The 13,158-nt window shown below is 37.4% G+C and overlaps 1 protein-coding gene across 1 annotated transcript in view; it reads right to left on the bottom strand.

Moving 5' to 3' along the window:
* Nucleotides 1–12,419, bottom strand: part of ZNF385D (zinc finger protein 385D) — a 963,336-nt gene extending 950,917 nt beyond the window's left edge. The window contains exon 1 of the mRNA XM_008951641.4: nt 12,115–12,419. Within this exon, the coding sequence (XP_008949889.2) occupies nt 12,115–12,220 (106 nt within the window). The 5' untranslated portion in view covers nt 12,221–12,419. The remainder of the gene's footprint in view (nt 1–12,114) is intronic.
* Between the last annotated feature and the right edge of the window lie 739 nt (nt 12,420–13,158).

Raw genomic sequence — 13,158 nt, forward strand, 5'->3', positions numbered from 1 at the left:
TGCTTCAGTTTGTATGCACACATTATACTCCCATCCATACACAGACACACTCATGAAGTCAGTGCCACAGGTTTAGTTCCAAACACAATAAAGATTGCACAGTACTTGGCAGTATCTTAAAGGACATGTTCCACTCTGTTTTCTATATACTCGACGATAATCATCCAAATTTTAATAATATATTAATTTTATCATTTCTTAGACTCGATTTATTAAAACCTTAGTAAGAGCCAGCTTCCAAGATTCATGGCTGTTTATTTCAGTAACAAAGTAATGACATGAAGTCTTAAGAACTCTTTCAAGGTGGAACGAATACCAAGTCCTCATATGCCCTATTCACAGTAGAGAGCATGAAAGGCACTTTGTGTTGACATACATTGTCCCACTCCTCTGTTCATGCTTTAACTGTTAGAAACCAAGAAACAACGCTTCAACTTTAATGTTTAGACTCTCCTTTAGTGGGAATTTATGAAACAGAAATGAATAACTGTATTCCTATGAGATGCTATTAATCGGGGCGATCACTCAGTTGGCACATTTTTGTTTCCTTCAGGTTATACAAATTGAGAACCTTCTAATATTATTTGATTATGCGACCTCTCTAGAGATCAATCACTATTATTACCCAAACCTTTTGTTATTCTGATACACAAGGTCGATTATTAAAATATCCCATTTCATTTATGAGGAAAAAAAGTCACAGCCTTTGCCGCTCAAAACAAAACTAGTAGATGTTGCATCACAAACACATCTGGGAAAGCAGTTAAGTTGCCAGGTTTTGAATTATCAAAGGGATGATGTAAAAACAAATTCAATGAATAACACAGAATTTCCAAACTCAGCTAATGGACAAGATGATTCATTGTTCCAATGTGGCAAGACTAAATAGAAAGCCAACAACTGGGAAAGGACAAAAATGCAGAGACTGGAAACTTTCAAACTTGGGCATGGAAAGCAAGCAATTTGCTGTAATCAGAATGTAATAAGTAGCATTAATTTATAGGAAGATGTCTTTTAGAGAACCAAATTAGCCTAATCAATTTATAAACTTATTAATGGCCCTGACAATTTTCCTTAAGGACCACATCAAGGTACAAAACTGTTAAAGTCACTTCAGCATTCGCATAAAAGTAGGTTATCTTCACATCAAATCTGACTATGGTTATGAAGCCTATCTTGGAGTACATTTTGAAGCAGTTTTCAAATTAAAGTTTCATTAGTGCTCCCTTAATACTGTCATTTATTGATTGTTCTCATCTCCATTCCATTCATGTACTATCATTTTCCTCCAGTGAATCATTCCAATGTATGATAGACTTAGCAGAAACTATTTCTCTGTATATGTGGAAAGAGGAGGAAACTATTCAGGGCAGCAGAGAGACCAGGCTTTGAGTCAAAAATAGTTCACTATTTAATGTTGCCACCCACAAATTACTTGATCTCGGAAATCACTTGACCTTTCTTAGTTTTGCTTCCTTATCTAAAAAAAGAAAGTAAGGCCTACCCACCTAATTTGTGGGAAGAAACAATAATTCCAACAGTAACTTTTGTGTTCTGTGAAATACTATTTCAACATAAGTTTTTAGTATATGAACTAGCAGGAAAAATAAAAACATTTTGCTCTAAAAAGACATAGAAATGTAAATCCCATCATTTCTAACGGCAGACTTTTGTTATTACTAGTTATAATTATATTATTAATATATTAATATGGATGTATGCTATTTGGTTTTTTCAAATCCTTTACGCCTGCTAAAACTTCTGAATTATGGAAACTTTTACTTTTGTTAAGGGCAACTTTTTAAGAAAGGAATTCTTTTTCCTGGCTTTTTTTTGTAGTGGTTCTTCAATTCTTAAAAATTTAAATTAAGAACACATGTTCTAATTTATGATCTGAAAAGAGAAAACTCTTTATTTTTAAGTATCATCTCTTCAGATTAACTTGCATTGATTTTTTTTATTTATGAAGAATCAACATGGAATATACTGGTTTAGACAAATTTCTGAATAATTAAAAATTATGCCACTAATAAAAAATTGTTACAGATCCAACTGTTCACCAAATTCCGTAGGAACTGAAAAACTGTATATTGAAAGCAATTTTCTAAGGTCAAACTCTTCTTTATGAGGTCCTCAAATACTTTTTTAACTCAATCTACTAGAAGCTGTCAATTAACCAGTAATTGAGATGTGTCTACTTTATTTGGGAGAGAACAAATGGAAAGGCATATCAAAATCATATCTTACAGAACATAGGTTTGAGTACTTCTTTACTTATCATTCCTACTCTTAAGGAAGTTTATCTTTATCATGAGCATCTCAATGCCTAGCTTTTTAAACTTTTTAAAAGTATAATTCAAATAGAGTACTGCATAGATCATATTTATACAACTCAATGAATTTTTACAAGGGAACACTCCTAGATGACAGAATATTATGCTGTTTTTAAGGCAAATTGCAGAATATGTTTAGACTCTGACAGCTATTCAACTCAATTTTCTACAACCCCTATGTCTACCAGGCAGCAGAATTTAATTATTTGTTTCACAAATGTTTGAGGGCCCCTACTTTGTTCAAGGCACTGACAGGCATTGCAAGAGGCAGAAAGAGTAATAAAACAAAATCTCTACTGTCACAAAACTCACTGTCGAGATTACTGATGTTCTACGAGATCAGCAAAGAACTGAATTATCCAGGGAAGTTCCAACTTAGTTCGCTGTGCCCTGCTTATTACTTCTTAATAAGTTCCTCTTCGGAGAACCCAAGAAATTGATATTTTCCAGGCAAGAGAGTATATCTCTGAGATGGCAGTAGAGGGCAAGGTCTACCACTGCCTGGACCTTGCCCACTGGACCTTGCCCACTACTGCCACCTTAGAGGTACTCTTTCTTTCCTGGAAGGAATCAATTTTCTCAGATTCCCCAAAGGGTCAAGCAGACCCCAGCTTCTAAACCATCACAAAGTCTATGAGCACTCAGAATTTGTCAGAATACGTGAGCTCAAGCTCACTGACCCGCACCCACTGTCAAAAGCATCATTAAAAGGGGCAAAATGGATAGGGCATTGTCTAAGAGGTATGTAGCCCCCTCATCATTCTAGAAATTAAAATGTTTGAAGTTGGACAAGGAGGCATCCAATAACTAAACTTCTTTATATTCTGTAAGTATGATTCCTGTTCAAATCTTTGCTACATTAACAAGGATGTTGCTCACTGGGCCATTCAATTTCTTCTTTATGAAGACTCATGAGAAACATTTTTTTTCAGATTCAGTACCAAGAATGGTTTTTTATCTGGAAAAATAGTATTCTGATTATATCTGCTTCTTTGGGTCTAATGGCTGTTTAAAAACTTATGGTTAAATTGATGGACCAAGTTTTGTGAGTGTGTATTCTTACAGAACATAGGTTTGAATACTTCTTTACTTATCTTTTCTACTCTTAAGGAAATTTCTCTTTACCATGAGTGTCTCAATGCTTCACTTTTTAAACTTTTTAAAAGTATAATTCAAATACAGAGTACTGCATAGATCATATTTATACAACTCAATTAATTTTTACAAGTGAACACTCCTAGGTAATCAACACCCCAAAGCACGAAGCAGAACATTTTGGCATCTTACCTTCTCCCTCAACATTAGCCACAATGTGCTTATGAGTTAGCTTTGCTTAATATTCAACTTTACTTAAATGAATCATCCTTTATGGGGTTTCTACCTCTTGATGCTCAACATTATGTTTGTGATAGTATTCATATTCTAGTCTGTAATTATAGTTATTTCATAATCATTCTAGGCTCTTATTTTTTTGGAATTTGATTTAGTGATCCTTTACATACTTCTTAAAGTTATCTTAAACCCATTATTTTAAACAAAGGTTTAGAATAAGCAATGAGTTTTGGGATATGACATCAAAGGCACTTGCAACAATGACAAAAAATAGACAAATAGGACTTTATGAAAATTTTAAAATTTTGTGCAAAAAGGCCGTATCAACAAAGTAAAAGATAACCACAGAAGGGGAGAAAATATTTACAAATCATATATCAGATTAAGGATTAATATCTAGAATATACACGGAACTCCTAAAATGCAACAACAAAACAACCTGATTAAAAATGGGCAAAGGACTTGACTAAATATTGCTTTAAAGGAGACATACAAATGGCTAACGAGCACATGAAAAGAGACGCAACATCCCTAATCATTAGGAAAATATAAATCAAAACTACAATTAGATACCACTTCACCCCCATTAGGATAGCTACTATCAAAAAAAAATAGAAAATACGCATTGGTGAAGATGTGGAAAAATTAGAAAACTTGTATGCTTTTGGTGGAAATATAAAATGTACAGTCACTGTGGAAACAGTATGGCAGTTCCTCTAAGTATTAGAAGTATTATGTCATCTAGCAATTCTGCTTCTTAATATATTCCAAAAGGATTGAAAGTAGAGTCTTAAGGGATATCTGTGCAGTCATGTTTATAGCAACATTAAATCGAAGCAGCTTTATACAACAGCTAAACAAAAGCAATCTAAGTGTCTATGGACAGTTGACAAGAAATGTAAAATGTCATATATACACACAGTAGAATATCATTTAGCCTTAAAAAGGAAGGAAATTCTGACATGTTACAACATGGATGAAATCAAGTTATGTGAAATAAACCAATTACAAAAAGACAAATACTGTATGATTCCACTTATATGAGGTACTTAAAGTAATCAAAATCAACCAGAGAGACAGAAAATAGCATGGTGGTTGCCAGGGGCTGTGGGCAGGGAAGAATGGGGAACAACTGTTTAATGGATATAGAGTTTCAGTTTTGCAAGATGAAAAGAGTTCTAGAGATGGATGATGGTGATGTTTGCACAACAATATGAATGTACACTGAGCGGTGCACTTAAAATGATTAAGATGATACATTTCATATTATATATATTTATGACAAAAATAAACAAGATAAAGTATAAATAAGTAAACATTGTCTATTCACTGAGGGTGAAATATCAACTAATATCTAAGAAAAAAATTGAAAAACAAAAAAGAATTCTAAAATGGTTCTTACCTTTCTGGTTAAACCCAAGCCCAACTAACCAGAACATCTCATTAGCTGATATTTCTATGTAATTACATTATGTGGTCAGTCGACAAGATGTTTATCTTTCTAAAAAAATTTTTTTTTGTTTGCAAACAAACTTTCATTATTTTAGTTCAATCTTTCACAAACATACTGTACAGAGTCTTCTATGGTATGAAACAAAGGAAAACATCTCTGTCTGTTCAATTTAACACACCACCAAAATAAAGCAATTAAGACTTTGGGGAATTCAAAGGCACAAGAAAACAAAAATGGTTATTACTAATTCCTCAGCTTTTTACCATAAACACTTGTCATTTAACATAGTGTTTGATATAGTTTCTTTTGTACTGCAAATACTTTTGGTCTTTCCTCCCTGTAGAACAAATGAAGACTTAAAATGAACCCCATAGCATCCTCTGAAGAAGGTGAAAAGATAAAGCCCCTAGACATAGCATTCACTTCCATTAAATTTGCCAAAGGAAACTGTTAATATGTTTCTGTTGTTATTATTATTCCTGTAGGATTTATTGTACCTCACAGTATTTATTGTTTCCCAAAATAAGCATCATTAGTTGGGGATTCAGGATTTTTATTTGTGAAAATTTCAGAAACAATAGATTCTTAAAGATAAGCTAAATTTTTTTTATATATTTTTTAAGCTTGTCCTTATTCTTTACCTTGTTTCAGGTTACATACAGTACAATCAATCAGAGGAAGCAGAGTTCAAAATTTGGCCCTTCCTGGCTGTGTATATATTCTTTGGCATAGTTTCTTATCTCTAAAAGCAGTTTAATAATACTTCCTTGCCCCTAAAATGCTGAGGTTAAACATAAAGAGCCAACTACACCCAATACAAGTACTCAATACTAATAAGGTAGTCATTGTCTAGGGTAATGCTATTATTTATACACTGGTCTTTACACTCCATGAGGACAGGGTCTCACTTTTTCTGTCAACTTTGATATTCCCAGTACTAGCACTCTCCAGGTACACAGTAATCACTCATACAATATTTATTGAGTGCATTGTGTTAGAGTGAAGAGAGCAGAAAATAATTGATTGCCCTGTACATCTTTGATTCACAATCTGATCAAAATTAAAACATATTAAAATAATGTACTTTAAAAATAAATTTCTGGTCCTTCCTGCATTTTTTATATTTTACTTATGTTGGGTCTGCTGTCTTTTCACACATCTTGCATAATATTTTTTAAAAGATGATTGTGGTAGACAAAATAATGCACATCCTCCTCCTACTCCTGTACTCTTCAGTCCTTACTGAAAATACATTAGTTCGTAATCCTTAGAACCTGTAAATGATAACCTTATTTGGAAAAAGGGGTTTTCATATGTTATTACATTAAGGATTTTTAAGTGAGATTTTCCTGGATTATAAGGGTAGGCTTTAAATGCAAATATAATTGTCCTTACAAAAGAGAAACAAAGACACTCAGAGAAGAAGGCAGTGAAGACAAAGGCCGAGATTGGAGTGATGTGGCCACAAGCCAAGGAATGGCAACAGAAGCTGGAAGAGGCCAGGAAAAGATTCTCCCCTAAAGCCTTCTAAGAGAGCAAATCTTTGCCAACATCTGGCTTTTGGCCAGTGATACTAATTTCAAACATCTGGCTCTAGAATTTTGAAAGAATATATTCCTATTGTTTTGAGCCTCCAATTTATAGCAATCTTGGTACAGTAGCCATAGAAAACTAATATATGATGATAATAAAAATGGCTAACATTTATGCCTTACTAAGTACTAGACTATTCAAAACACTTTACGTGTATCACCTTAAGTCTTCAATCAGTGCTCCAAGATTTATTTTCACTAGTTTATAGATGAGGACACTGAGGTAAAGAGAGATGCAATAACTTGATTAAATTCTCACCACTTTTAAAGAAAAAAAACAAGGATTCAAATCCAGCCAGTCTAGTTCTTAAACTCATACTCTTAAAATGCTACACTATGCTAAATAACTGTTTTTCTCTATGATTTTGATGTCAAGTTTTACTATGAATAGAATATACTACGAAGTTACTGTGAATGTAGAATTTATAGCCACCTGATAACTCGGTCCAGTACATGGAACCTTTGTTCTTTACATTCCAGGTGATCTGGATGGCTTTAGGAAACTGAGACACCTAACTTCTGGAAGTTGTACTTAACTAAATACAATTTTAAAATCTAGATTTTTTTTTTCAGAATGCCTTCTGGAGTTTCCTGTGTTATTATTTTGTTTAAGGAGCACCTGAAAGAAAAGATACATTTCATTCTTTTTTTCTTTCATTTCAGTTGAGGATAGATGGAGACTGTTGGAGAAGCAAAGGAAAAAGAAGTCTCTAATAATCTCTTCTATTATACAAATTGCGGAGAATAACTCTTCAGTAATAAAATCAGAACACATAAGATAACAAAAAAAGTTAACACGGAACATCTGGCCTCATGTTATGAGAGACTCTCAGGAAAATCCTCAAATGGAACTTCCTAACACTGTGGCATAATAACGCATTTTATTCTCATGGGGACAAATAGGTCTAATGACTAATCAAGGCGCATCAAGATCAGTACTGTTTCCTGAAAGATGGGCTACATAACTGCAAGGAAGGAAAATGAAAACTCTTTTACTGAAAACTTCTCACTGAAAAGACTTGTTTTGAAATGCTACATGCTGGCTTGTTTTGGTAGATATAATTCCATAAAGAGAACTGTCCCTATGTGTTGCAAATAAGGCAAAAAATTAAACACATGTTAGGATGACATTATAGGTAAATAAATAAAGTAACTAAGCGATCTAAAGGTCTCTATCCTATTCTAAAACTGTGTTCTAGTATACTCTACTGGTTTATCAGGAGGTTAGGAATAAGATACTCTTTGAGACATATCCCAATCTAGGCACACTACTAGAAGTAGTACAGAATTATCTGAATATGATTGAAACCACATTTATAATAGGATAAAGGCCTTGTAAAATAATTTGATTCATCTCTGCCCCTGGGTGTCCTTCAACTTCCTCTAATTGCAAATTTTTTATGTTAATCATGAGTTATTCCAAAATGGGGAGTGTCTTAATCAGTATGCACTGCTACAACAAAATACTATGAACTAGGTAGCTAAACAACAAACATTTGTTTCTCACAGTTCTGGAGGCTGTGAAGACCAGGATCTTGGTGCCAGCAGATTCAATGACTGCGGTGGGCCCTCTTCCTGGTCTGCAGATGGCTATCTTCTTGTTGCATCTTCACATGACAAAGAAAGGGTCCTCATCTCTTCCTCATCTTATAAGAACACTAATCCCATTACAGGGGCTCTACCCTTATAACCTTATCTAACCCGAATCATTTCTCAAAGGCTTCACCTCAAATACTATCCCATTAAGGGCTAGGGCTCCACAATATGAATTTGGGGGAGATATAAACATTCAATCCATAGCAGGAAGACATCACTAGCTTTACCAGGCTCTAAAAAAGTAGAAGTAAATACATTTTTAATGGACTAGAATGTTTTAAATGATCTCCCGTGTGTCATCTACTTGTTCAAAATATAAATTACACTGGCAGTTTTTGGGTGTGTAATCTACAGAAGCTGATCTCAGCTTCCTAAGTGGCAATTTAAGCACTTGCTTGATTTTCAACTCACCGGCTTTATTTTATTCAATTTCTCACTTTAGAGTCCTTGTCAGAAAACTAAGAAGTACCATCTACCTTGAGTTCCAAGCTCTTGAAACATTCAAAATTACAGATCCTTTTCCAATATTAGTCTCTTCATCTGGGATGTCAGTGTGACTCATGTTTATGGAGCTTAAATTACCTTTCAGAGATCTGGTTGTTCAAATCACCAAATAATATCAAATAAAATATTAGTCCTATTGTTTGAATATGAAACAAACATTTTTAAAACAGTAGAAAATACACACATGTGATTATAAGCCTAACCATTTACAAGACTCCCATTGTCGTGAAACATTTTGCAGTTTGACGATTCAAGTTCATAATTAGTTTCATTATTTTAATACTCTTCTAAGGTTAAATATGTTAGCTACTACAAAAACCTCCTTAACTACTGCCAAAAAATAAAACAAATCTCTAGGCAAGTTATTATGAGACATGTAGATTTATTTGAAAACAGTAAGATACCATGCAAATACAATGAAACATAGTAAATTATCGTTAATTTCCCCAAGATTTTCTATTTTCCAAAGCTGCTCCCAAATTTGGAATATTAATAGCATTAGCATCCCAATGGGTTTATACAACTTTTATTTTATAATTCCATTCATGTATGGATAAATGAGATCTGTGACTTAAAATATATCATCACTCTCAAAGTGTAATTACAGCTAGTGAAGAAACATGACAAAGTTATCTTACTTGTTCTTACTCCTACTTTTAAAACCTCAAAATCTTTATAGACAGTACTAACATTACTTAGCTGAAGAACCCATAAGTACTGAATTTATGAAGTTGGAGATTATAAGAAAATAATGGATACTGTATACTCAGCTACCTGCATACACTTAGCAATGAGAAATGCAACATTTTAATTAAATTACAAAAAAACTAAGTTAGATGTGACTCATCTAATCTTCGTTACTATAGATGAAACACTATGTTTTCTTGAATTGCAAACATTTTCATTATTGAACTTTTGATGCACCTGGTAAATAGCAAGTCACAGCAGGGGTAGTAATTGTTTTGAAAATACTGTTTAAAATAAAAAGGAAATTTTAAAACAAGCTGCTTGTACCTCTTAATGGAAATTTAAAATCCTGTCAGGATCTGAGCTTTAATTATAAGCTGGCTGAAATATGAAAGTGTTCATGTAGACCTCAGGATAACTCTATAGTCACACAAATATGATGTTAGCACCAGACATGTTTGATGTTATAAATCACACATTGTTAAGACAAGGGCTATAATGTAGCACTATTGATTTACAATAACAGGACTCAAAGAACGTCATTCAAGATGAACACTAAGATCTCAGTGTTCTGCCCTCTCTAAAGCTGGCAGGCCGAATTATATAAGTGCCACACAATTTTTATTTTATTTCACATCTACAAATTCTGCATTCTGTTATATTAAATACCTGAAATGGTTGGGTATGAATCAATCTATGGTATTACAATCACTGTATGAATTTTTCATGGAATTAAAACTTAGAGAGGTTTATTGCTCTCATTTTTCAAGTGAGGCTCAAAGAGGTTGTGTAGGGGTTAACAACCGACTTTGGAGTTCTGCAATCTTGGATTACAAAACACTAACTGTGGGACTTTTCCCAATTTAACATCTCTAAATCTCCTTTTCCTTGTCTACGGAATGGAGATGGTAACAACGCCACCTTCTTGGGATTGTTATGCATTTACATTAGCTGTAGAGTTTGGTGTTCAGTGAATAGGAAACACATTTTAGGTGTTATTAGTAAGTAACCCCAAAGATCTCTCAGCCACATTGTCATAGAGCAAAAATAATTCAGAAGCCCTGATTTTTGCCTCAGGTCTCTTTCTCCTAACACAGACAACTTCCAGCACTTCATTTCCTTAAATCTGAGATAATACATTAACTCAAGATGTTTGCCCATTCCCCTAGTCTACATTTTAGCTCCATGAAGAGAGTGCTCAAGTTAATTTCTAAAAAACATCCGGAAAGAAATGTGAAGAAATTGCAGCAAACCTCGGACATGCTGTGTTGCATCAATCTACATAATTTGAAATGACCCATATTTGCCTTTCATGCTTAGAGACCAGAGTAGTGTGACTGAATTACCAGCACAGGCCAACGAGTGGCACGACAACCCAGAGGGAGGAAGACCTTTCCAGTCGGTTTTAGAAAACATCGTGAACCAGAATTCAGTGGTCACCTGAAAGGCACATTTCACAGACCAGCTAGCAAACAGACTCAGCAGAACAGAGATGATTTCCCCACCATATTCCGGGAACACCGCAGAATTAGCATAGAACAGCGCCAGCTCTAGGGTCCTTAGTTACATCTACAGAATGTCAGATGTTCTTCTCAGTCAGTTCAAGGTTCCAGAATTGAAGACACTCCAATGCCCAGAAACCACGCATCACTCGTTTGAAATCACAGACCAGCTCGGGCTAAAGCACCCATCAGCACAATCTCCAGAAACACATGAGGTGGACAAGCCTGATTGTAAGGGGAACAGACCTGGAATTGGGCATTTCACACAGGGTGACACCATTTTGGAGGCTGCAGGTGTCCTCTGACCCAAATTCATACACACAATAAAACGTCTCCCAAAATGCAAGAGGTCAAAAGGTACACAACTCTGTGCTCTCTTCTAATTTGCTCCTCCAGGTACTCAATGGAAGCGTAAGAAGATGCACTAGCTGGCCAGGAAGACAATCAGATTCAGGAGCCCTGGCTTACACTCAGCCTCCCAACCCCACCCTAAATGTCAAAGTGATTTCCTTGGAGGGAGGCTTCATATAACTCAAGAGCTTCTCATCCTGCCCTCAAAACGCGTGTATCTCAGGTTTTTTTAAAGTATTTGTTTTAAAAAAGAAGAAGAAGGAAATGAAAAGGAAGCAGGAAGCTGTCCCGCTGTGTTTCTTTATCCCAACAACTTCGCCAGGTTTCCCCCGAGGAGGGAGCACGCCTCGCACACACCCAGTGAAAGACAGACAGCAGGACGTCCTTACTGGGTGGCCCAGCCCTCGACTCTGGACAGAACCAGGCTGACCTCGCCCCCCCGCCTCGGCCTCCCCTGCCCCTTGGTTCTCGGCAACGAGCTGTGACCTGAGACCCTCAAGCTCCGCGCTCTTCACTCTGGCCCCGCAACCTCACGTCTCTTCTCCGTGGCACCGAGAAGAGGCTGGGGTGTGTGGACCGATAGTGCGGGATACCGAAAAGGTGGTCCAAGGTCTGGGCGGTGCGAACGCCCATTCCGCGCCCCCCATGCGAGCCCCAGCCCCTCGCGCCTGGTATCCCGCAGGGGCGCAACCCTAGCTCCTTGCCCGGCGCCCCAACGAACTCCGCCACCTGAACCGAGACACCTCTTTTTGCACTCAACTTACCGCGGCTGGGCTGAGCTTTCGGCGCCCCCAGGAGCTTTTCTCTCCTTCCTCCCACCGAGCTCTTCATTCTCCTGCTGGCGGCCGCCCGGCGCCCTGGCCCTGGCATCCGGGAGGAGCAGCCGCCGGGGCTGGCTGTCCCGGGAGACGCACGGCTGCCCGCCTGCAGCTTCAACGGCGGTGGTCGCCGCGAGCCGTGAGCGGCGGCCAAGGAGAACGGTCTCCGTTGCTCAGCGCGTGCTGTCCCTCCGGCACGGGCTGGAGGTGGCAGTCAGCGCGCCTCTGCCTCCGCCGCGCTCGCGGCGCTCCGCACGAGTCCCGAGCCGGCGTCAGCCCAGGTGCACCAGGCTGGGGAGAGGTGCGAGCCCGCGCGAAGGGAGGGGCCCGCGGCCTGAGGGTGCCGGGAGAGAGCGAGACTGATGACCAGGAAAAAAGAAACCTGGAGACTAGAGGCGAGGAACTAGCTTTAATGGAGTGAGTGGGTCGTGGGTGTTAAGTGGAAACACGAGGAGGCGAAATGCATCTAGAAACTACAGATACCAGAAATGAGCTTGAGTGAGCTGCTTTTTGAGTGAGGCTCGAAAAGGGGGCTTTCATTTTGTGCTTACCTCCTTTATCCTCCTGGTTTGGGTGCAGCACCAGACAACAACTTCCCCCACACTCTCAACTCTCATATTTAACTATAAATAACGCTAACCTCAACAATCTTAGACAGCAGACGCAACGAAATCTGGTGAAGCTACTGCAAGTATACAGGGGAGTCCCACATCCACAAATCCCACATGCCCATCCCTCTGGAAGGACCCATATCCTACTGAGATTTCTCCCCTCTTACCTGTCTGTCTCTTCTCTCTCTCACAAGCACACGCACTCACACACTACAGTACCCTAGGGATGAAATCACACGCACGCACACACTACAGTACCCTAGGGATGAAATACCTTTTGTTGCTCTGTTCTAGGACTTAAAGTGGGTGTTTCTCAAACTTTACTTTGCACAGGAATAACCGTGGGATTTTATTACAGTTCTGATTCTGATCCAGTAGG

The sequence above is a fragment of the Pan paniscus genome, chromosome 2, assembly GCF_029289425.2.
Source record: "Pan paniscus chromosome 2, NHGRI_mPanPan1-v2.0_pri, whole genome shotgun sequence".
Classification (NCBI taxonomy): domain Eukaryota; kingdom Metazoa; phylum Chordata; class Mammalia; order Primates; family Hominidae; genus Pan; species Pan paniscus.